General features: G+C 40.0%; 1 protein-coding gene across 3 annotated transcripts in view; it reads left to right on the top strand.

Annotated features, from left to right (window-relative positions):
• The first annotated feature begins 677 nt into the window (after positions 1-677).
• Positions 678-25,344, top strand: part of ATP2A2 (ATPase sarcoplasmic/endoplasmic reticulum Ca2+ transporting 2) — a 28,771-nt gene continuing 4,104 nt past the window's right edge. Inside the window, exons 1-20 of one of the 3 annotated variants that reach the window (XR_011854323.1) lie at positions 678-1,258; positions 4,166-4,183; positions 4,269-4,351; positions 7,588-7,692; positions 9,009-9,147; positions 12,150-12,230; positions 12,923-13,008; positions 13,089-13,553; positions 16,130-16,218; positions 16,755-16,857; positions 17,175-17,306; positions 17,547-17,669; positions 18,232-18,450; positions 18,688-19,023; positions 19,237-19,457; positions 19,594-19,796; positions 19,952-20,037; positions 20,167-20,300; positions 20,419-20,536; positions 20,647-22,262. Coding sequence is in view for 2 of the 3 variants with exons in the window: in XM_072143274.1 (XP_071999375.1) it covers positions 1,141-1,258; positions 4,166-4,183; positions 4,269-4,351; positions 7,588-7,692; positions 9,009-9,147; positions 12,150-12,230; positions 12,923-13,008; positions 13,089-13,553; positions 16,130-16,218; positions 16,755-16,857; positions 17,175-17,306; positions 17,547-17,669; positions 18,232-18,450; positions 18,688-19,023; positions 19,237-19,457; positions 19,594-19,796; positions 19,952-20,037; positions 20,167-20,300; positions 20,419-20,536; positions 20,647-20,916 (3,129 nt within the window). In the remaining variant the exon portion in view is untranslated. Of the gene's footprint in view, positions 1,259-4,165; positions 4,184-4,268; positions 4,352-7,587; positions 7,693-9,008; positions 9,148-12,149; positions 12,231-12,922; positions 13,009-13,088; positions 13,554-16,129; positions 16,219-16,754; positions 16,858-17,174; positions 17,307-17,546; positions 17,670-18,231; positions 18,451-18,687; positions 19,024-19,236; positions 19,458-19,593; positions 19,797-19,951; positions 20,038-20,166; positions 20,301-20,418; positions 20,537-20,646; positions 22,374-25,344 lie in introns of those variants that run through there. The other 2 variants (XM_072143282.1, XM_072143274.1) reach the window with 2 other exon arrangements.

The raw sequence follows: 25,344 nt of genomic DNA, 5'->3' as shown, positions 1-25,344 counted from the left end.
AGATACAAAAACTATAAGGTGTTACGCTGCTTGAAAATATTCTGGTAGTGGTTTATTAGGCCAATTGCTGATGACAGGTTCCCTTTACTGTAGCTTTGACTATATTTCTCTCGGAGCACCCATATGATCACTTGTTTTTTGAAAAAAGTACAAAAGAATCCCCCCCCCCCAGTGGATCAAATAAATTGTATAGGATCTTATCAAAGTTTACTGGGGTAAAATAAAGTGAAAGGTTCCCTTTAAACAGAGGTACCCAGAAACTTATTATGTCAATTTGTGCAATCCCAAGCGTCAGAGACATATCCAATATCTTTTGGATTAGGGATGAATCATGTTCATTGGACAACCCTTTCTATTGATGTTTATGTGACTTCACCTAGTAATTGTCTCTTGTGTAGCAGAAGTGTTCCTGATATGGCGCTATTATTTTCATGTACTATTGGAGTTTATTAGGAAAGCTCTTCTTCCTGTAGCACATGTCATGCAGTAGGATGCCTGTGGGCAGTACACGAGGTTAGGACACACATGAAGGATGGTGAGAAGCGGCTCCCAGCTCCGCCCCGACAACCTCAGCTGAGCGCAGGTCGAGCTCCCCCACTGGGACACTGCGAGCTACGTCATCATGATCCGGGATCCTGCTGGAGAATAGGGGCGTGGCCTGATGACGAGAACCTCCACCAATCAGAGTCGTCCACATGCAGCGATCGTGAGCCCGGAGCAGCCTCAGAATAAAATGCTATAGCGGCTGCACGGCTCTGCCACTAGTAGCGGCGGTAGAGGAGCTCACGGGCCGGACGTGCCATAAAAGGGAGGCCGCAGCGCCGGGACTACACCGAGGGAAGAGACGCTGCCCGGGACCTCCGCCATTACCTCGGCTCTCCGGGACGGTGCGGAACACTCGAGAACACCCGCCAATCGATATCATCGCGGGTGGCGATCTTGACGCGACGCCGGCTCCGGTCGCTTTGTATGAACACGTCCTAATAGCACCTGGCAGCTAATAGCGACCGAAAGCTGCGCGGAGCCCCGAGAGCAGCGTGCCCGAGGTGGGAGCTCGTATGGGAAGAGCGCTGTGAGGAGGAGGACACCGCCGGCCTATTGTGCGCTGAGAACAAGCGAGGACAGGGCAGACATCTGGCCATGGAGAACGCACACACCAAGACGGTGGAGGAGGTGCTGGCGCACTTCAATGTGAACGAGAGCACAGGCCTGGGACTGGAGCAGGTCAAGAAGCAGAAGGAGAGATGGGGGCCCAACGGTACGTGCCCGGAGTGTGTGCCAGGCCGGCATCTCCATCATGGAGCCACTTCCTGCAGGGCCTATCCCTAGCCGGCATCACAGGCGCACACAGAAGATGGCTGCCTGGATGCCACCTCGTGTGTCCTCCTACCCAGAACCGGTCTCTCCACTTCCCTGACAGCAGCCAGGCCTCGTGTTCCCGGTGCAATACAGGGCTAGCATCCTGCCCCAGGGTGGGGGTTACTTATATATCTATAGAGGGGTACATTACAGGGCTAGCATCCTGCCCCGGGGCGGGGGTAACTTGTGTCTATAGAGGGGTACAGCACTACAGGGCTAGCATCCTGCCCCGGGGTGGGGGTAACTTGTATGTCTATAGAGGGGTACAGCACTACAGGGCTAGCATCCTGCCCCGGGGTGGGGGTAACTTGTATGTCTATAGAGGGGTACAGGGCTAGCATCCTGCCCCGGGGTGGGGGTAACTTGTATGTCTATAGAGGGGTACAGCACTACAGGGCTAGCATCCTGCCCCGGGGTGGGGGTAACTTGTATGTCTATAGAGGTGTACACTACAAGGCTGGCATCCTGCCCCAGGGTGGGGGTTACTAATATATGTCTATAGAGGGGTACAGCACTACAGGGCTAGCATCCTGCCCCAGGGTGGGGGTTACTTATATATCTATAGAGGGGTAAAGCACTACAGGGCTAGCATCCTGCCCCAGGGTGGGGGTAACTTGTATGTCTATAGAGGGGTACACTACAAGGCTAGCATCCGGCCCAGGGTGGGGGTTACTAATATATGTCTATAGAGGGGTACAGCACTACAGGGCTAGCATCCTGCCCCAGGGTGGGGGTTACTTATATATCTATAGAGGGGTAAAGCACTACAGGGCTAGCATCCTGCCCCAGGGTGGGGGTAACTTGTATGTCTATAGAGGGGTACACTACAAGGCTAGCATCCGGCCCAGGGTGGGGGTTACTAATATATGTCTATAGAGGGGTACAGCACTACAGGGCTAGCATCCTGCCCCAGGGTGGGGGTAACTTGTATGTCTATAGAGGGGTACACTACAAGGCTAGCATCCTGCCCCAGGGTGGGGGTTACTTATAAGTATAAAGAGGGGTACAGCACTACAGGGCTAGCATCCTGCCCCGGGGTGGGGGTAACTTATGTCTATAGAGGGGTACAATACGGGGCTAGCATCCTGCCCCAGGGTGGGGGTTACTTATGTCTATAGAGGGGTACATTACAGGGATAGCATCCTGCCCCAGGGTGGGGGTTACTTATATATCTATAGAGGGGTACAGCACTACAGGGCTAGCATCCTGCCCTGGGGTGGGGGTAACTTGTGTCTATAGAGGGGTACAGCACTACAGGGCTAGCATCCTGCCCCGGGGTGGGGGTAACTTGTGTCTATAGAGGGGTACACCACAGGGCTAGCATCCTGCCCCGGGGTGGGGGTTACTTATGTCTATAGAGGGGTACACCACAGGGCTAGCATCCTGCCACAGTGCGGGGGTTACTTATATTTGTCCATAGAGAGGTTCACTACAGGGCTAAGAACCTCTCCTAGAGTAGGGGGTATTTATATTTGTCCACATAGGGGTACACTACAGGGCTACGACTTTGCCCCTGGTGGGAGTTAGTGATATTTGCCCATAGAGGGTGCACTACAGGGCTAAGATCCTGCCTCAGGGCGGGGGTTACTTATATTTGTCCATAGAGGGGTACACTACAGGGCTAACCTCTCCCTAGTGGGGGATAAGAACCTGTCCTAGAGGGCGGGTTACTTAGATTTGTCACTGCAGGTATAGTGGTCTGCTCCGCTGTGTGGGTTACTTGTATTTGTCCATAGGGAGGTGCACTGCAGGGATAGTAGTCTGCTCCATGATAAGATTTGCTCATTTGCCATAGATGGGTGCACTGCAGGGCTGAGAACCTGCTTCACATGGATGGTTACTTATATTTGTCCATGTGCTTATAGTCAGGTGCACTGCAAGGCCAAGAATCTGTTCCAGGGTTTGTTACTTATATTTGTCCATAGACGGTTGTGCTGCCTGACTAAAGGCCTCTTCCACAGTGTGGGTTACTTATATTTGTCCTTATAGGGGTGTGCTGCTGTAATAGCACTCTACAGTGAGCTTTACTTATATTTGGCCATATGTTTATAGATGTGTATTATATTATATTGCAGGCCCAATGTTATACATCCTATTTTTAGTACAGTCCTACTTTTTCTGTAGGCCGGTGGGAGTAGTTGTAGTTTTTGATTAGGTTTTCATCATGTATTTTTCTACTATAAGTTAGATGTACAATAGAGGCAGAAATGGACAATTTCTAATTTATCTTCATTCTTTCAATGTTCTGTTCTGTCCAGATTCCCTGTCCTAACTGTGAAAATATATCGTGGAAATGGCTGCTAGGTAGCCAGTCCAGTCCTAACTGCTGGTTGCACTCGAAATGTTGTGGCAGGGATCAACATGGGAAGTTATGGGCAGTATATCTTACATTGAGAGGATCTAATGGTGTAGTAAAAACAATACAGCAGACATGTTTTATCAATTAGCCCTGAATAGCACCACTAGACCTCTATAGAATCCAGACGAAAAGATTAGTTATGAAGTTCCATATTGTACATTGCATCAGATGCCAGACTCCGCCTAAGATAAATCCCCCTGTATTATATATGTAGATCCCAATACATGAACTGAGTACTGGCTAGTGTAATGCATAGACTTATCTGCAATGAATGAGTGGATGCACGGTGTGCAGCCTGAGCAATGTGAATAGAGGTCTTGGTTGCTGCATTGGCAGGATATCTTCCAGGATTATTTACAAATCTTGCCTTGTTTTATATATACATTTCATACTAATGGTTTCTCCCCCTTCCTTCCCTACTTGTTCCTGGACTGTTGGCCACATCAGAATTACCTGCAGAAGAAGGTATGTAACACTTACAATATCTGATGTTTTATTTTCCTGTGTTGTGTATGTGGATGTGACAAGTCCTTTCTTCCTCTTTCCTTAGGGAAAACACTATGGGAATTGGTGATTGAACAGTTTGAAGATTTACTAGTTAGAATCTTGTTACTTGCTGCCTGTATATCATTTGTAAGTATACGGAGAAGCAAAGACCTATGTTCAGTTTAACATGCTTGACATTTATGAAGTGTGTTCTATATGGAGATAGGTGCAATAGGAGGGATAATCATGGGGTCAGGGTTTTATATGGGCAGCTTTTATGTCATCTCAATGGCTACACTTACCTTTTCCTTCGTCTACAACAATAGAATGAGTATGATGTTTTCCTATTCTGTAGATGAGCATAGTTTGGGTCTCCATGCTTCTGATACCTGTGTCAACCATCTGTGTACAAAAGTGTCTCAACTCCCCTGACTCCAAATGTCTGGGGTAAGAAAGTATTAGATGCCTCAAAACCCTCCACCAGAGGTTGTTGGGCAGCAGCTAAATGTCCTCCTCCCTTTGAGAACACATACACTTTGCACTGTGCATGTCTGGGGGTTGAGGGGTCGTTGATGTTTGCTTTGTCTTTCTGATCTGTTCTAGAAGTCATGCACATCTTCATTCCAGGACTAGATGTTAAGAGCATAGTGGAATAATTTTACCTTGACTAAATGTCTGGTGTCATATTCTGACATGTTATGCTCCCAATGGTTCCAAAGTCAAATGATGATTGGTGGCTGTAGGTGACTCATTTCTTGACCATATTTAGTAACTGACCTTTCATAAGGGGAGATCTGGAATAATATAGTCACCCTGTGCCCTAGAAGAGGTTGCCTCTGTAGGCAGATATGGCACAGTGCCCCCCCCTCACTCATCCTGTGAAGCAAGCAGGTTACTACTTTTTATTCTACACTGCTGGGTCTCGTTAGACAAACACATCAGTATTGTGTTGTAATGTAAACATTTCTTAATCATGCTGTCATGGCGAGATGGTTAGAAGCATGTAACTTAATGAGTTGCACAATATTCTTTAATCATAGTGTGTACACTACTTCATTTGTTCTACATTTCATGGGGTGTTTAGTATATGATGTGGTTTGTCTAGGCTGCATGTGCTAAATAAGGTCACAAGAGGATAAGATGCCATTGATAAAGTAGCGATACTTTACCTATAGATGGAACTTCCTTATGTTGAGTCTAGTTTGGCATACCAGTTGTGAAAGAAAGCACTGAAGATATTCATGGATCATTTTACAATATTTATCAGTTGTAGAATTTGCTGATATTCTGTGGCTTGGGAATCCAGGGAATAGTCAGAAAGATGCAGACCATTATCATATGCTGACCGTTAATAGAAGTGTAGAATATGCAAAATGAAGGTTTTAAATATTCATAAATAAAAGCTTACCTCACCATTAAGTTAATACTCTTCCATTACTGTTCAGTCTTGTCTGCTATTTATATTCAGTAAGTCTATAACAGAGACCTTATTTATGTAGCACCAGATTTGGCAGCACTGTACACAGGTTATCACCCCACCAGATTCTCTCAATGGATTTCAAGTATACACTCTAAGGGTTATTAATCACGAACATGAATGTATGCGGCCAGTGTAAACGTGCTGTATGGTGGCACAATCCCATGGGCTGCACACAGAGCAGTAGATGAGTCCCTGCATTATATTGAAATATAATGGAAGGACGTGCAGGAACTGTATTAACTATCACATTTCTGTACTGCACTGTGTACAGCGCGTGGGATCGTGTCACCATATGGCACATTTTCATGGCTGCTCATGTCGTTTGCAAGAGTCCTAAGTTTGGGAGGGAAACCACCCAAGTATGGGGAGTGCATTCACACTTCATGGAGTTGAAGCCAGTCCAATTTTATATTCTGGACTCCAGTGCTGCTGGGCTGATAAGTCTATAACATAGACTGGCCGTAAGATTAGTTTTTAATTTTTCATCTGGTAAGCATTTTAATGTAGACTTGTTTGTCAGAATGGGGAATCACTCGTTTGGAGGCTACAAGCTATCCTTGTAAAAGTTCATTTCACTTGCAGGCAAATACATTGCCTTCCCATTGTAAAAATTGTAAAGATTTTACTCAACTAGAAGTTGTGCTATAAGTGTAACTAATGTATAGTCTGGTTGCTTGGGCTCCCTCCCGCCTATGAGTATTTGGCATTGAGGAAAGCCTTGGGTTTTAACTGACTGTATTGTGCGATTGATACATGGGATGTTTTCCCTGTGGCACAAGTGTTGAGCTTGCTATCTGTCTCTGTTTTAGAAATCGGAGTTTGCCTTTTTACTCTAAATATGCCTCACTACTTTATGCAACGTCTTGGATTACTATTCCTCCTCGTTTACTCACAGTGGAAGTTACATCTCATCCCATGGTTGTGAGAATAGTTGTGGACTGCATTGCCCGACCTGTCCCATAAACAAATGAGGTTTTGGTTTTTAACCTAGAAACTAATATCTAATCCTTTATACACTAGGAACTAAAGTAGCTATTTACTGGTCATTCTAAGCTGTTCTATACCTCCGTGTCCCTATAATAGAAGCAGCCTAACTATTTTCCTTCAGGGATCATTGTCCTGGAGAGCTCTTGATGCGTGGTGCAGTACTGGCTTCCTCTCCCATATAATCTGTATTCCCCTTGGGAATCTGGTGTTGACCAGCTGAAGCAGTGGGAACTTAAGGTTTTAGACATGGGAACAGTAAATAAGCTGGCCGAACGAAGGGTTGTTTGTAACCTGTGCATCAGATACCCTGTATATAATCCTATCTAGGATGACTTGATTTGCTACTAAGTGCTTGTTTAGTGTTTATCCCTGCTGCCTCCATTTAGGACATGTTCTCCTAGGTTTGTAAAAATAATCTATATCCCTACTGGATCAAATGAGATGTAATTTGTGGACCAGGAAGGAATGTCTGTGACATGTGACTTTTCTGTCTGGTCTAGTTCCAGAGTCACCTTCAATAACGTTTGCTGTAGCTGAGCTTTGTGTTGTGGTAAGCACAGTTAGTATATACATGAGCGAGTTCTTGTTATGATCTTGTTTAAACATCACACAGTAGGACATTCCTAGTCTGTTAGCAGGCCTATGATATGGGAAGCTTTACTTTAGGAAATTCAAAGCCCTCTGTCTGCCTAGAACGAAGGGCAGAAAAGTCTAATTCACTTCTTCTTGAAAAGCAGTTCCCCATGTATTGGTCTGATGACAATTATTTCTCATGTTTGTCTTTGAGATCTCAAGCCGTATCAGATCGGGCACCTCTTGTGTCTATTGTATGATAGAGTAGAAGATGCAAGCAAATTCCTTATGATGGCACACATGTCTTGGCATTTTTTTTTATGTATTTTGTTTTTTATTTTAGGTATTGGCATGGTTTGAGGAAGGTGAAGAAACAATCACAGCCTTTGTAGAGCCTTTTGTAATCTTACTTATATTAGTAGCAAACGCTATTGTTGGTGTGTGGCAGGTAAGTAAATATTTGTGCTATGGCACTGACATCTGTTACTTTTCCAAAACACATATTTCAGCCTTGGTCAAGTATATTAAGGTTGCAGCATATCTGTACCAGGTGAAAATTTTTACCTTTGCCATCATAATGCTGTTTCTAAAGCCATTGTTAGGGATACTATGTACACCTTGTTAATATATGTTAGGTATTACTAAAAATTATGAAATTGGCTTTAGAAAAAGCCACCTTAAATAGTACATTAACTGTTACACAATAATTGAAGCCCACACTTCCATTCCTGGTAAAACTGTTTCCAAACATGGTCATAAATTGGAAATATTCTGTCTGGAAAAACCTTCAATAGTAGAGCGTGTCAGAACACAATCTTTAAAAATAGAAGCTTTCTCTAGCTGGATCTTCTTTGCACTGATTTTGTAACATTCAATAATATGATTAAATTAGAATGTGTACATCTTACGGAAAAATTTTACTGTTTGTTACCCACAAGCGATTTGATTCAAACTTGTTCCGTTCACATTTTACTAGAAGAAATCTGCAGGTGCTGGACTTAACCTGACATATGAGTTCAGTGATTCTAGATTTGGTCCAGTAAATCCCTCGCATGCATTGAGCTCGTCAGAACAACCTCACTTGTGGGCAGCGGGCCTTAAAATTATGATTCGGAGTTCTCTGTAGCAAGTGCTGCAATATCCTGTTGCTCAAGTCTTAGTTTTGCAATTGCATCATGTCGTGGAATATCACTTTGCTATTTTTTTTTTTTTATTTTTTTTTATACAATATAGCAGATGCTTGAAAACTTTGCAAAAAGGGCAATAAAAGTTGCTCATGTTTTCAATCTGTCACGGCACAGCACATTCACAAGAGCATGGTAGCTGCATTTACATGAACGTAAGGGGGCCATACATACGTCCCCCATAGACGACAGTGGCTTCTTGGAGCACATGTGCGTGGGGGGGGGGTGAAGAAAGGTCGTCTTCATGGAGCCGTGCATCTCTTTGGAGAGGGGGTCACATCTCGAGCACGCCGGATGTTTGCCCGGCCGTAGCTGTTCGTGTTAATTTGCCCTTAAAAAAAAAAAAAAAAAAAAAAACTCAATCCTACATATTGCTGAGATTTAAATTTTCACTCAAATTCAGAAGTTGATGTATAATTTGTCCCACTACTTTATATAAGCTGCAGATTTTCTGTGCAGCATATTGGACAGTGTTCTACTGTCAACACAGTAAAACTTTTTTCCCCGCCTTTGAATTTTTAAAATTTACCTAGTGTACTTTAATACGATTTAGTACGATTACATCTTATTTTTCTAACAGGAAAGAAATGCTGAAAATGCAATTGAAGCGCTCAAGGAGTATGAACCTGAAATGGGTAAAGTTTACCGACAGGACCGAAAAAGTGTCCAGAGGATTAAAGCCAGAGATATCGTCCCCGGGGACATTGTTGAAGTTGCTGGTGAGCTTTTTTTTTGTGGGTAGTGACACATTGGGTTTGAAAGGTGCTGTATAGTTATTTGAAGTGAAGCTTAAAGGGATTTTCCAGCTGTAATATTACCATAACTGAATTGTGTGCCATGCGCACAACTGAACATAAGGGGTCAAAGTGTGATGCTCCATCACCTGGAGCCACAACTACAACTCTTTATTGACTTGCACCAGGCTCAGCTCTTGTTCTCTGGAGTAGGGGCTCAGCCTGGATTCCTGCCATCGGCTGATACAGAGGTGAGCTAAAGCCCTGATCCATGTTCTACAAACAGCTAATTAGTATATTTGGTTTTATTGTACCTGAAGGTTAATGTTTTATCACTGAATAAATCTTATACACCTACAATAAATCTTGCAAAACACAAATAGCAGGTTAAAAAGTATAACATACAAAAATATTGGGTATGCATTAAAAACGTACTGAATTGGCGTGTATATTCATCACAAACTAGTTATAATAAAAAGGGTCTGTGTCCCCTGAAAGTGACCATATTAGCAGTGAATGTCTTTTTCTTAAAAGTCCATAGAAGAAGCCCATTTTACCCGCTTTAAAAAAAAAAAAAAAAAAAAAAAGACGCTGATACATCGGTGTCAAACGATGAAAATAATTATTGCACATGAACGGATATTAAGCAAGGGTGAAGAGTACTGCAGACAGTATTTAGCAGGGTTTGAGTATTGGACCTTCACCATTCTGCGTTTATCTATACCTTGGATAGATCACCAATATTCTCTTTAATGTTATATGTGGTAGATGTATTTGCTGTATGTAAGCTAAGCACACACTAATAGCCGCTCGCTGATGTAGAAATGATTACTGGACAAAGACAGAGCTTGCAGTGTATGTTTTGCAGAGATGAATCTGCTGTGCAGTGCTGGGCCCTACATGTTATAAGCTCTAATATGTCTATAAATGTCAGATTGCTTTTAAGACCAGACATCAGCACAATTTATTGTCGGTCTCCAGCACTCATGTTAAGTAGCTGATGTATGTGGAGCGTGTTCCTAATACCTTTTCTGTTTAGTATTGTATGGACTTTGCCATAGAATTTGTAGAGTGATGTCCTTGTAGGGAGTTGGAGCACTTCACACGGGGATGCATATCTGGAAATGGAATTCTAGGCTCCATGCCAATGACATTTGTATGTCGAAACCAGTTTGCCTTTTGTGACAGTGGTGCAAATGACTGGCTGTGATAGATCTGTTTAATGATGTCCAATGCGCTAAGCGATTTTAGTGTCTAGGGTTTGTTTTTTCTATTAAATTATTTTAAGTGCTATTTGCTGCAGAGGTTTCTACAATGAATCTGTCATTCTGTAGATATACTTTTCCAATACATAACACAAATCTTAACAGATGAGAAAAGAAAAATAGTTTTGCCATTGGTCATATTCACCAGATGAAGTTTGTTTTACCTGTGAATATTTATACGAAAGATCCATTACATTATAGGTGGCTCATAGGTGTTTTATTTAACCTGCTAAGGTTTCCTGCAGGTGTTTAAGAACGCAAATCTCAAAACAAGCTATTACTTCTAATTGCATAAGGACTGCCACTAGGGACTACTGGCACGTGCATCTCCCTTTGGTACAGAGGAGTGCAACTCGCTGTGCCAGCTTTTTTTTTTTTTTTTTTTTTTCTCCTTGCATTTAATGATTGATATGATTGAAATGTACAAACTTGGTGATAATTGTGAGTTCTGTCTCACTTTATTTTAGGCAAACTTCTCGTTCAGGCAGGGGCATGGCTTTTGTGTGCATTTTAATATTTTTTAATTTTTTTTCAACGTGAACCTTTTCCTTTTATCTTCATACGTTATACAGACTCCATGGTAACCTGTTTTCCCGAAAAATAAAACATCCCTCAAAAATGAACCCTATTACAATTTTTTTTTTCGAGCTTAGAAATACAAAGCCACAAAAGCTTCCCTTCGAAAAGAGGGAAGAACATGTAAATGGCCCATTGGCCGATGGTGGATGGGAAATCAATTAGCAATATTTAAACGCCAATCGTCGCACGGCTTGCGACCAAAAATACCCTTTATCCACCAGGTCTGATGATTAAAAATTTTACTTTCATTGTATTTATTTATAAGCACAACTTACAAAGGAACATATTTAAAATAGACAAACAGACAGTATTAAGGAAGGTCAGTGGTATAGGATTCTTTTAGGAGGTTCTATATACATACAATATAGTGTCTTCCTATAGGGGGATTGATCAATTCTCCCTAAGAGGTTTGTAGGTTGCTGTAAAGAGCGTCGAAGAGACCTCCTAATTTGTTCCTATAAAATGAGTCAGGCTCTACATTAAACTCTAGATTTTGAAATAATTCATGATGCTATCCTATAAACTGTCTGCTGCGAGTTAAAATTCAAACATTCTGCTCAACCAAGCCCGAAACTGGCGTCATCAGGGGTTTGGAGCTGACTGTCAGCTCTGGTGGATAAAGGGTATTTTTGGTTGCTCGCCGTGCGACTATTGGTGTTTAAATAGAAATACAAAGCCTCCCCTGGAAATGACCTAATGGCAGTAATTGCAGCAGCTCCCTATATTTGTATTAGTAGATCATTTAGATACTGCAAGAGGATGTGACATAGGTGAAGAATTCATGGAATAAAATGTGATACGAGCAGCTACCCGGACAAGAAGTGGTCATTTAAGGAAAGTGTTATTTCTAAACTTGAAAGATTGGGGAACAAGAAATTAAGAGTTTAGAGAATTTATAAGGACGTTAGAGAAGTTGTTTTATTTTTCCATGAACAAGAATTCATTTATTGTTGTACTAAAAAAAAAAAAAAAAAGCTCTGACAAGACTTTCTCACAACTACAGTTATTCTGAACTAATAAACCCCATATAAACGTTACTTAGCAGTTATACACACTTAACTTTGGTTATCAATCTACATATTTAACATGCATAAGTGTTTATTGTGTTATTAACATCCTTTCTTTTTTAAATGTTTTTTCTAGTTGGAGATAAAGTCCCAGCAGACATTCGGCTAACTTCTATCAAATCTACAACATTGAGAGTAGACCAGTCAATCCTTACTGGTATGTAGAATGTAATTTTTAGTCGGGAAAAGTTTAAACGTTCATTCGGTAGCTCTATAGTGGAAAAAACGCAAAGCAGCCCACAAAATGTCTCCTTTTTTTACATTACACTCTTCTAAAACAGTATGTAGAAGAAACCACTGACTGGACCTTACATTGTTCAAAAATAGATGTCAGTCTGGCCCGTCATGAACATAGATTTAAAGGGACCCTGTTTGACTCCTTGTATTCAATCACTTTATGATGTTTTTCTTTAGCGGAGTTGCATGATGCTCCAGAATTGTCCTATCATGGGCAAAAAATTAAAATGTTGATTCTTTACATTGAGGCTCAGCATCATTAGAGCATTTCCTTGGAATACTCAAGTGGAAGCTGTAATGCAGTGGAGAAGTAAGAGTCTAATGACTTCAGCCTCTGACAACTGAGCTTCTGCTATTAGATTTGCAAAAAGTGTAGTTGGATGGGCATGTTTCCCTTAGATCTCCTCCCTTCACTATTGGAGATATATGGTGTGGTAACTCATTAATAAAAGACCTTATGATGGTGATTACTTGGTCTCTATCCTAGCAACATCTTAAGTGATTGAGATGTCAGTAACCCAGTTATGCTCCAGCTGTTATACCTTGTGTACTTTTTTCCCTGCAATTTTGGGTTAATGGTCTACTAAAGACTTTTTTTTGTTTTTGTTTTAGGGGAGTCGGTGTCTGTAATCAAACATACTGACCCAGTCCCTGATCCTCGTGCTGTAAATCAAGATAAGAAGAATATGCTGTTTTCTGTAAGTAAACTTTTCACATGAATCAGTAATGTGAACTACTTATGCCTAAGTTTTATAACTATATTATTTTTCTTGATCAGGGTACAAATATTGCTGCTGGTAAAGCCATTGGTGTAGTGGTGGCAACTGGTGTCAACACTGAAATTGGGAAGATCCGTGATGAAATGGTTGCTACAGAGCAAGAGAGGACTCCTCTGCAGCAGAAGCTGGATGAGTTTGGAGAGCAGCTCTCTAAAGTGATCTCCCTAATCTGCATTGCTGTGTGGATTATCAACATTGGACACTTTAATGATCCTGTGCACGGAGGCTCTTGGATAAGAGGAGCAATATACTATTTCAAAATTGCTGTGGCCTTAGCTGTTGCTGCTATTCCTGAGGGGTTGCCGGCTGTGATCACCACTTGTCTGGCTTTGGGTACTAGAAGAATGGCCAAGAAAAATGCAATTGTCAGAAGCTTGCCATCAGTGGAGACATTGGGCTGTACATCAGTCATTTGCTCTGACAAGACTGGTACTCTAACCACTAACCAGATGTCAGTCTGTAGGGTAAGAAAGTTCTTTGTTTTTATCTCTTAGGAAATAAAAATTGTGTTGTGTAGCTTTGTTTGGAAGGAATTGCAGTGATAAACTTCAAGCTCTCAGACATGGGACAGCTACTGACTGAGAGTGAAGGAGTTCATAGTCCCAGTTTACAGTGGAGAGATTGCTCTAAATAAATGAGGATCATTTTGCCGAATCCCCCTCCCAATTTATTTAGCTGTGATGTGACTGTAGAGTACTGTATACAGTAAATTATGCCTGCAGTTTAATTAGGATATTCAGCTCTTGTTCTATGGCTGGCAGCAGTGTCTTGCCTGCTTTATCAATGTCACCTTGAATGTGAGCGATGTGTAGAGTAGTTCTTGCAGCCTCCATCATTTTGCCAGTGCGTTGTGCCTGTGGTGCATTGCCTTGTTAAGTGAGTCATGGATGAATGAGCGATTTCTGCTCCCAACTCTTGCTGCATTCCAAGTAGAAATGAGATTGAGATTTTGTCAAAGTATAAAAGAAAAACCTAACCTAAAATGTGCTCGCTCTTTACGTGCTGCAGGCATAAACAATGATTACATCTATATGTCATGTTTTCTCTCTAATACATTAGTGTAATGTGTTTCTTTCATATCAGACAGGAATCCTTATCCTTAAAAATGGAAAGCCTCATCAGTATTTGTGTAGAATTTTTATTTGCTCATCTTGAGTTAACCCTTGCGCTGTGTCCACCAGAGAACAGGCGCTGATCAGTATTCAGGAGGAGACTAGTTGCAGTCTTGATGCATAACTGCTGTAGTCAGGGCTTGTGGATCCTAAGATGTCACAGAGCGAGATCTGTGTCTGTTTTAGTGTTGAAAGGGTAGCGATGGCAACCTAGTTCTTGTATGGGTTAGAGGCTGCCAGAGGAACTTTTGTGAATGGGATCAGCATGTGTGACTTACTAGTTTGGTTTTTTTTTTTTTTCTATATTCATACAACCTCCTTGCACTATAAGTGGACTTTAGTGTACCCGTTGCCTGCTATTCATCACAGATCTCCTTTGTGTTCGGGTTTATGCAGCCAAGCTTTGAGATTAATTGCTAAGTAAATTGAAGTATGTTACCTTTTAACAAGTCACTGAGCACGAAAGTCAAAAAGTTGATCATTCGGCTTTCATTGTGTAGTCTGTTTTCTTAAGATACTGTGTATATATACATTCTATAATAGGGAACAATTGCTCATCCCTGTGCTTTGACCTACAAACGGGCAGGAGAAAGCGTGGTAATATTCTGTGTACTCAAGGCCTTAGACTGTAATATATTATTTTACCTTTGTAGCATGGTTTTATGACTAAAGGTTATGTACTTTGTGAACTAGTCATTATTTTGAAGAATATTAAAGTGGTTACCCAGGATACCTTAGATCTTGTGATGGACAGGCGGGTGTACAAGCTGTTATCACACGGCTCTGATTATTCTCTGTGATGATAATGGCTCGTGCACCTGCATGTTCATCACAGGACCATGGACAGATCATATCCGCATTGAAGCTTTCTGTAGAAGGACAGCAAGCAGAGATCTAGCAAAGTGAGGAATTGATGCAGAAAATATATTAGAGAATTGTATGTATAACTATTCGTTACACAAACAATAACCATAATTTGCTGAACTTGGACAACCCCTTTAACTTCGGAATTCTCCATCCTGCATGGGTTTGCATTTGTCATAAAACTGAATTATAGGCTTAGTATGTGTAGACTGCAGGAATAGTGCTACATACTGCACAATGCTTGCTTTTTTAAGATGTGTTGCTTAAACTGTAGTTGAATTTTATCTGTGCAAAATTTAACCAGTGGGATCCTTGCATCTGGTGCTTTACAGATGAGCCTGATGGCAAAATGGCGGGGCACAGATTGTGATCTTATTTATGTTATCCATGGCCTCCGCCCTTCTAATATCAACTATGGGCTCATTAGCATAATTTTAATAGTTGATTTTTAGAAGGAAGACGACGACTGATAACAAATATAAGAAGATTGCCACAATGACGGTGCCTGGATTTATGAGCAAGTTCCTCTGGTTTATCATGTTTGACTCTGATGGTAGATTTTCTTAAAACTACATGGATTTTAGTAGTTTCTGTAATTCTAGTATTCTAAAATAAGCTTGTTTTGGTACAATATTGAGCCCTTTATCTTTCCATGCTGCTTGGGTTTGTATTTTAGTCATAAAACCGAATTATTATAGGCTTAGTTTGTGTAGACTGCAGGTATAGCGCTACATACTGCTCAAAGCTTGCTTTCTAAGATGATGTGCTTGCCAGAAGAGATCAAAACAGTGTGAACATGCTCTAAGTAAGCAGTACTTTTAGGTGAATTTGCCTTGGATCTGCCATTTTATATGTCACTAGTGTTTGTTTTTAAATCATAATCTTTACCTAAAAAAAGGGGAAAAAGTAAAGAAATTAATCAAAGATGAGTGGATTTATATATTGAAATTAAATACCTAAAAATTAGGACTAGTATGTAAACCATCTCTCCTAAAATAAATAAAAACTTAAGAATGTGCCGTAGAATGAACCGTACTGATTTTTATTTTCCCATTCTCCTACAGATGTTTGTCATTGATAGAGTCGAAGGTGATAATTGTTTTCTGAACGAATTTTCAGTAACTGGTTCCACTTATGCTCCCATGGGAGAAGTGTAAGTTTCTTTCGTGCATCTTTCAGATTTAGTTGCACACCACTGTGCAAACATAATGTGTTTTTTTTTTTTTTAACTATTTAAAGTTCCATTTATTTTTTTGGGATAGAAAACCTTTCATCACTTTCTCCATCTATGTTTACAAATGCAATTGTCTGGGGCCGGGCTTCTATTGCGTGTGTTTCCATGGAAATGTGTTTGCGATCAGGGTGAACAAACACAATGCAAGTGCCACCCTCGCGCCCCCTGAATGTGTTTGGTCTGTAGAATTGGGCTTGTGTGCTGGTCAGATCTCATGGACCAAATGCAGTGTAGTGGAAATAGAAATATGAAAATATCATAGAAATACGATGCAATTATTCCCTATATTGTGCTGAAATCCCACCTATTGGGTGCCAAGAGCCGTCTTACCGTGAAAATGCCTGTACGGTTAACACACTGTACAATACTTGCAATAGGCATCTTAAAATTGCATTTTACTATAACCCTGTACATTAATAGCATTATAAATTTCTTTTTTCAAATATGACATTTAGGTTGAAAGATGACAAACTTGTGAAATGTCACCAGTATGATGGACTGGTGGAGCTGGCCACGATTTGTGCACTATGCAATGATTCGTCGTTGGACTTTAACGAGGTTTGTATGATAAATGTGCAAACATGAAGCAACTGTAGAGTGAGGGGTATCTGTTATGTCTATAGCTTGGGGTGCTATGTATTAGATCACCAGTCCTTTATTTCTTGGTGTTTTTGCATCATGGACATATCAGATTTTGTCCTACTTTTGGCTTATTTAATACCGTTAGTATGTGTGTTTGTTCCCCATGCCCCCATGGATGCCTCTCTGATGTCTTACAGTCCTCTATAGGACCCTTATGGATTGTTATGATGCTGGCATGAATATACTTATTCAAGCAATATTTTCTTTTAATTCGGTTATGTCTTGCATTCTAGGCTAAAGGAGTTTATGAGAAGGTTGGAGAAGCTACAGAGACTGCTCTTACCTGTTTGGTAGAGAAAATGAATGTGTTTGACACAGATCTTAAGGGATTGTCTAAAATTGAGCGTGCTAATGCTTGTAACTCGGTAGGTTGCTCCTTTTTTTAACACACGCCATCGCAAAGTATTAACTGGTGTATTTACCTGTTATTTATGTAATCATCTTGAAGTTCTCATCTCTATGGGATCTGAAACAAATAAATTTTTCATCCATACTTAAAATTTAATAAGAAATATTTTAAAATGAATATAATATCCAATGTATCATAAGCCATTAATTATATGTACTGCAATGAATCCTATTCATCCTAATCTTATTGTGCACAGGTAATAAAACAACTCATGAAGAAGGAATTCACCTTGGAGTTTTCGAGAGATAGAAAATCCATGTCTGTGTACTGTACACCAAATAAACCAAGCCGTACCAACATGAACAAAATGTTCGTTAAGGTAATTGTTCATTTCACAACTTCACACTTATTATGAAGTTGGCAGATTTATCATCTTCAATAAACAATTGGCATTCTGATTTATCATTGTTTGTCTGCCTGATTAATCTGTAATAGGAGGTATTTTGAAACTTTTTTTTTTTTTGAAAAGTCAGATGCAACTACTTCTAACATATTTCCTATGCCAAGAGGGGACTAGTGGCTTTTCGCTCAAATTTGCGTTTCTCTCTTTAAAAGTCTCATGTTATAAATCTGACTTGGCAGACTTATCGCATTTGATACAAAACTTGCGATGCAACAGTCACATGCCACAAAACTGGTGTATTAACAATGACCATTTATTTGCTACTTTTAGTTGTGGTAGGGCTTTACAGTAGGCTCTAGTAGAAATGATGATTCGCCCCATCACTAACAGTTTTCCTTATTGCAAAGGTTTTATAGGTCTAAAACTCTGAAACCTATAAACTATAATTTACCAAGTTGGATATGCTGGGGTTTTTGGTGCCTGAAATCTCTATTTGAAGGTTTATCTTAATAACCATTTTAACTTTTACTGTTTTTAGGGTGCGCCTGAGGGATTAATAGACCGCTGTACCCATATCCGGGTTGGTAGTGGAAAATTTGCACTGACAGCAGGAATTAAACAAAAACTAATGAGTGTGATCAGAGAGTGGGGTACAGGCAGAGACACTCTGCGCTGCCTGGCATTGGCAACACATGATAACCCTCCAAGGAGAGAGGATATGAATCTGGAAGAATCCTCCAATTTTATTAACTATGAGGTGAGAGGCTATGTGTTATACATGTTAATCTGACACTAGATACTGTGAAATGTTTGTATTATATATAGCTAATAATGTAGCCCTGGCTTTGTATTTAATTGTATTATATATTTATACTCATGTTCTATCCAAGCAAAATTTGGTTATCATGGGATGCAGAGTTATGTTGCACTATATGTGTAAATTATTGGAAGAATAATAGCATTAATCCAAAATTGTTTCTGTTGTGTACTTCAGACCAATCTTACATTCGTTGGCTGTGTTGGGATGTTGGACCCCCCAAGAACAGAAGTGGCAGCATCTGTAAAGATGTGTAGACAGGCCGGGATTCGCGTGATCATGATCACTGGTGATAACAAGGGAACAGCAGTAGCAATTTGTAGACGTATTGGTATCTTCCGTGAAGATGAAGATGTTACTGAGAAGGCTTTCACTGGACGCGAGTTTGATGAACTATCTCCAGCTGCTCAGAGGGACGCTTGTATGAATGCACGATGCTTTGCCCGTGTAGAACCTTCACACAAATCAAAAATTGTAGAATTTTTACAGTCGTTTGATGAAATTACAGCCATGGTAAGTTGTGTGGTTGTTTTTTTTTGTTTTTTTTTTTTAGAAATTTTTCTGAGAAATCTAGACCCTTTAGCACTGCTTTCTTTCTTTGTCGATGCATTGCATTTACACCTACAGGTTGTGGTGCAGTTTTTAGCCAGAATTGGTTGTATGTGCAGTATAGTATTGAAGGGTTTAGTATCACCAGGGGTAATTTAAACTTTTATTTCCTTCCAGACAGGTGATGGTGTAAATGATGCACCTGCTCTTAAAAAAGCGGAGATTGGAATAGCCATGGGATCAGGTACTGCTGTTGCTAAAACTGCCTCTGAAATGGTGCTGGCTGATGACAATTTCTCCACTATCGTGGCTGCTGTGGAGGAGGGACGTGCAATTTACAATAACATGAAGCAATTTATCAGATACCTCATCTCTTCTAATGTTGGAGAAGTGGTTTGGTATGTATGAATTTTTTAAGGAGTCAAATATTTTTGAAATGTTGCCAAAAATAGACTGGGGGGGGGGGTAGTTCCCAAAGAATATATTTCTCTGAAAAAATGTTGAGATTTCCTATGTTTTTTTCTGTTCCATTAGTATTTTCCTGACTGCTGCCCTTGGCTTCCCAGAAGCTTTAATTCCTGTTCAACTTCTGTGGGTAAACCTGGTCACAGACGGCCTTCCTGCCACTGCATTGGGTTTCAATCCACCAGATCTGGACATTATGAACAAACCACCACGTAATCCCAAGGAGCCACTGATTAGTGGATGGCTATTCTTTCGTTATCTCACGATTGGATGTGAGTCTGCTTTATCTCAATAAAACTTTTTGTTTTGTTCCAGATCTTTGTTATCTTGTATTTAAAAGTTTTTGCCACAAGTGGGACACAATAGACTAAATTGTAATGTCAATGCTTGGATCTCATGGATGGTGTTTCTACCCTATGAAACATAGGTTATGTTGGTGCAGCCACAGTTGGAGCCGCAGCCTGGTGGTTTATCGCAGCTGAAGACGGACCAAGAATTACTTTCTACCAACTGGTATTTATCTTTTATTAAATGAAATTTTTGAAGTTGGTGTTACTTCAGATTGTTTAGATAATCAAAACCTACAAGGCCCTGTAAAATACCTTGTAATCTGCTAATGTTAACTCTGATTTCTCATTTTAGAGCCACTTTCTGCAGTGCAAAGAAGATAACCCTGATTTCGCAAATGTTGAATGCGTAGTCTTTGAATCTCCATACCCAATGACTATGGCATTGTCTGTCCTAGTTACTATTGAAATGTGCAATGCATTGAACAGGTAACTTCTTTGGATTTACTCTCTTCTTAATGTGATCTTATTTGTGTTGCATTAAGATCTACTGGAAGACTATGAAGATTCCTAGTCTCTAACTTCTGTTTCATTCTCTTTCTTGTAGCTTGTCTGAAAATCAGTCCCTTCTGAGAATGCCACCATGGGAGAACGTCTGGCTTCTGGGCTCCATTTGCTTATCCATGTCACTTCATTTTCTAATTCTTTACGTAGAACCATTACCGGTATGTTCTTAACCCATAGCCAGTAATGAATGTGGTAGATTTAACAATCTCTACCGACCCCTTTGCTAACGAATGTTTATTTTCTCTCCATCCTCTTCTTGTTTTTATAGCTTATTTTCCAGATTACTCCGTTGAACTTGGTTCAGTGGTTGATGGTGCTGAAAATCTCATTGCCTGTTATACTTCTGGATGAGGCACTTAAATATGTTGCCCGTAACTACTTGGAACCTGGTAAAGAGTGTGAAAAGCCTGCCGCCAAACCGTGCACTTTTTCCGCATGCACTGAGGGGATTTCTTGGCCGTTTGTGTTCATTTTCTTACCTCTGGTTATCTGGCTTTACAGCACCGACACTAACATTACTGAGATGTTTTGGTCTTGACTGACATTTTTACAGAATGAAAATGTTTAACTTAACCCGTACATTTTTATTTTTTATTTTTTTTTGTTTAAAGCAACTGTCTATTTCTGCTGAAATTTCACATGAACGTAATGCTGGTGAAGGCAAGTTTGTTTCTCATACTAGGTCCTATTTTCTCATTTTTTTTTGCTCCCATCTCCCCACCCAAACCTCTTGACAGCAGTGCAGACAAGAGGGTTTTTTTTTCCCCTCCATGTAGTGTTCTTTGACGTGTACAGAGGACTAACACTATTTTATGCAAATATTTTTTGTAGATGGAAAAAGCATGTACAGTGTTCAGTTTCATAATACCCATTCTCATATATATAAAAAAAAACTTACAAAGGAAGCAAAAAGGAACTATAATTTGATCTAATGGACATTATCTGCAGAATCTTGGTAGCAGATTTAGGGAACGTGTGATATTAATTGACTAAAATTACAAAGCATGATCTGTGTTTTCTGCATGGTCATTGGGATTTGGTTTGATATCATTATACTGTCTGTCTGATGGGCTTTTTTATTTAGCCATAAGCCAGTTTTTTTCTGCACTAAGCAGATAACTGCTACCTCAGTCAGTATTTTGTTTTCCAGTCTCTCATTTCATTGAATTCTTTTCTGTTTACACCAGTCTGATTCTTTGTAAGAGGTATGCCTATTCCTGCTTGTGCAGACCCCCCCCCCCTTAATTTCCAATCATGTTTTCTTTCCATATATTTTTAAGGTTATTTATTTAAATGTCTATTGTATTTTTATTGTAGCCAACCTATTATTTTCCCCAGTGTTGCCCTTTTCCATGGGCTTTACTTCACAGCCTAGTTAAAAAAACAAAACAAAAACAAATAAAACCTTTTTAATGGACAGAGAAACATGTCTTGTCTTACAAATGCTTTATCACCATAAGTTCCTTATTTTTTTTTTTTTTTCATTACTCATATTCTTTTTTTCTATATAGAACATTTTGTTATGTATGCGTGTGATCAAAAAATTGCACTGCAACGATAAAGCTGGATTATATTTCAGTTGTTGGAAAGCAACCATCCATCTGTTATCATTGCAAGTTATTCTTCTAACCTGTATTAACCAGAGTTGGGGAAATAGCTTTGTATTTAACTTTTTTGTTTTATTTTGTAAAACCTGTAAATAGCACATGACCAAATGAACATATTGTATAGATCTATTTTTATTTTAAGGTGACACTAATGACCATCATTTAACTGTTAGAGCATGTTTTCAGGTTGACTTCCCTCAGCCACCAAAGTTTAGGTCATTAACCGTCCTAATTGTGGTGTTTTTCTCCAAATGCCTTCCAACACTCATCAACTAAAGTGAGTATTCATTGCCTATGAAACACTCCGTCGTAACCGGCTCATGTAACGATGCAAGAATTTACAGTCTGTATTGTTGGTAAAGAATAAAAGTGGTTAAGTTTCCCAATACCTCGCATTGAGTCTGTCCTACACTTGCATTTACCTGCAGGAAACCAATCAGGGTTTTAATCATGTGTGTGTGTGTGTGGGGGGGGGGGGGGGGGAGATGGAAAGGCTTCAAAACAAATTCCGGCATACAGGGGCTGACATTAGCTGTAATCACACACTACAATTACTGATATTTACTTCCCTTTTTTTCTTGTGTTTCCCTTTTTTTTTTGTTGTTACTTTGAATTGTTTCATACACCTATGATTTCCCAAAATTGGACATTTTGAGGGCTGATATCACTTTGGTTCAGGGCAGAGTAGCATGAAAGGTGAACACTTAAGAGTTTCACAAATCAGTAGTCTTTTTAGTACAGTGATTCAACAAGATTCAAACTTGTCACTCAGCCAAAAAGTGGGTAATAATTTCCAGCGGCTTCTATTAGGGGCTGTGGGGGTTTCTGCATTTCCAGGGAGCAGTGATCAAGCACGCCCACTGCTGCTTCACAGCTGAATTATTGACTCCGTGCTCGCCAGCCTGCACATTGCTGCTTCCATCTAGGAATGGCTTCCCCCCCCCCCCCCCCCCCCCACACACACTCTTGTATATTGGATGTCCCAGCAATCAGGAGCCCCAACCTTTTTGGACATGTAAGTGGCAAGTTTCAATCTTCTTAAGGCATCTTTTTAGCTTCACCTCCCTGACACCCTCCTTGTTTTAGTTTCTGCATCTTGGGGCAGCAAAGGAAGCCATTAATACAGGATTACAGTTAAACTACATGATTGGTGGTTAATGCAAACTTCTAATGTGTTTTTCATAGGCCGTCACTTTTCAGGACCTGTTTTTGAGTCTTTAAACTTTAATGGGTTTTTGTGTCCAAAGCACATCAAAAGCTTTATGTAACCATTCAGACTTGATATATAATCTGCTATGGCCATTGTTGCAAATAGAGCAGGTTTATGTACAGTATATGCACGCCACAGGTTTTTTACACTCTTTTCATAGCGCTAGGTTGTATGTGGGGGTACACTGACAAAAGCGCCGCTCTGTCTTCTAGCTTTAAGAGTAATTAAACATTTTAAAGGGGTTGACCACTTTCAGCAAATAATTGATATGATTTGTGTGAGGAAAAGTTTTACAATTTTCCAATATACTTTCTGTATCAATTTCTCAGTTTTCTCTCTGCTTGCTGCTCAATAGTTCAATCTCTGCAATATACTTTAAAGGGCATCTACCACCAGAATTAAGGATTGTAAAGCCACCTCTGGCAGGATCCACTATTCTTCTTTTGAGTTTCCTATATCCTGGTTTTTAAGAAAAAAAGATTTATCATTATGCAAATGAGCCTGAGGGGCTCCAGGCTCCAGTAACAGCTATAGAGCCTGGAGCTCCTCATGCTCATTAACTTAATTTTAAATCCTTTTTGTAAAAACCAGGGCAGAAAAAGCTAAAAGAGCAGATCCTGCCAGAAAGGGTGCACACCTGTAAGTCAGTGCTAGGTTTACGATCCTTGATCATGGTGGTAGATGCCCTTTAAAGTACATTGCAGAGTTTACAATTATCTGAACTACAGGGGGAGGTTCATCACTGTAGAATCAGTCAAATTACGCCTCTTAATGTATCCGGTAGGACACGGGGATTGGTGGCCATCATGCGCCGGCGCACGAGTGCTGACTTGTGATAAATCTCCACCATTAAGTTTAGATGCACAATTATTTGTCTTTTAGGTATCTTGTACTACCTGGTTTTAAAAAGCTAGGGACTTTCTTTTAGCGGCAACATTTTGTATTGTCCGATGAGTCGGTGTGAGTCGGGTGAGCATTTTACACTTTCCTGTGTAAAGTACCTTTCATACATGACTTCCATTGTAGAACCTTGTTGATTCCTTTCAGCAAGATTATAGTTCCATCAGGCCTTTTTGTCTGATGTGAAGAAACCATAAATTGGTATTTGCTTGTCTTTTTCAGTTCCTTGGAAAGTCCAAAAGATGTAAGGTTAGAACTGAAGAATAGTAGTTTAACCCTAAATAAATTAAATTTTATTAGGGACATTATTTTTAGCTGGAGTATTACTGCATTTTAATTATTAACTTGGCTGGAGATCTAGCTACTACTTTTAGCCGTTTGACTCAAAACATTTTTTTGCTAGAAAGAGGTTCAATCCTACTATGTCCATAAATGGATACATAAAAAGCGAGCATTCCTAGTGACCAAGACGTGTTTAACTCTACAGTCTGAGACATCAAAGCTGCCAGGAAAGTCTTGTATTACTTTTTTCCATTGCATTTCATCAATCTTTCTTAGAATATTACCTAATTATCTTCCATTTTAAGTAGGAGAATTAGTTCTTAATACCTTTCCAATTTAGGAGAGCTTGGGATATTTAAAAAAAAAAAATCATGAAAACTTTAACCACAAGCAAAGACTACATTTGGCAAAAATTAGGACTGTAAGTGAATATTTTTAAGGACTGACAAGGCGAGGTGCAAAAAAATTTTTAGATTAAAAAAGTGCATTTGGTGTTTCCCAAAGTAGGGAAACGTCTCTAGCGATTTAAAAGAAAAAAATGGTATCACTAGGAATAATTGCTAAATTAGGTAGTTCTTCTCCCTACATCTTTTTGTTTTACCCACAGTTGGCAAAAATGAACTTTCAGTAGTCTTAACACTAGGTCATGGGTTTTTTTTAAAGGGAATGTCATAAGAAATTGACCTATTTTTAAAAGGAATTTTCTGTTAAAATTACAAACTTAAAGCAAAAAAAAAAAAAAATCAAGCAAAATAGACTAATTTGATAATTTGCTAGGAGTTTTGTCTACAGAAGTTGTCAAATGTGAATCATGGACCAAAAGGACAAGATCCCAATAGACTTCATTGACCCATCATTTCATCCACTACTGACAATAGGTCATAGATTATCTGCTTCTGTCCAGACCACACTCCCATAGAGTGCACCCCAGCTGGCTGCTGTCTGTTACCATCAGGCTGTTATAAAG

The sequence above is a fragment of the Engystomops pustulosus genome, chromosome 1 (assembly GCF_040894005.1).
Source record: "Engystomops pustulosus chromosome 1, aEngPut4.maternal, whole genome shotgun sequence".
Taxonomy (NCBI): Eukaryota; Metazoa; Chordata; class Amphibia; order Anura; family Leptodactylidae; genus Engystomops; species Engystomops pustulosus.
This window is presented reverse-complemented; position numbering and strand designations above follow the sequence as displayed.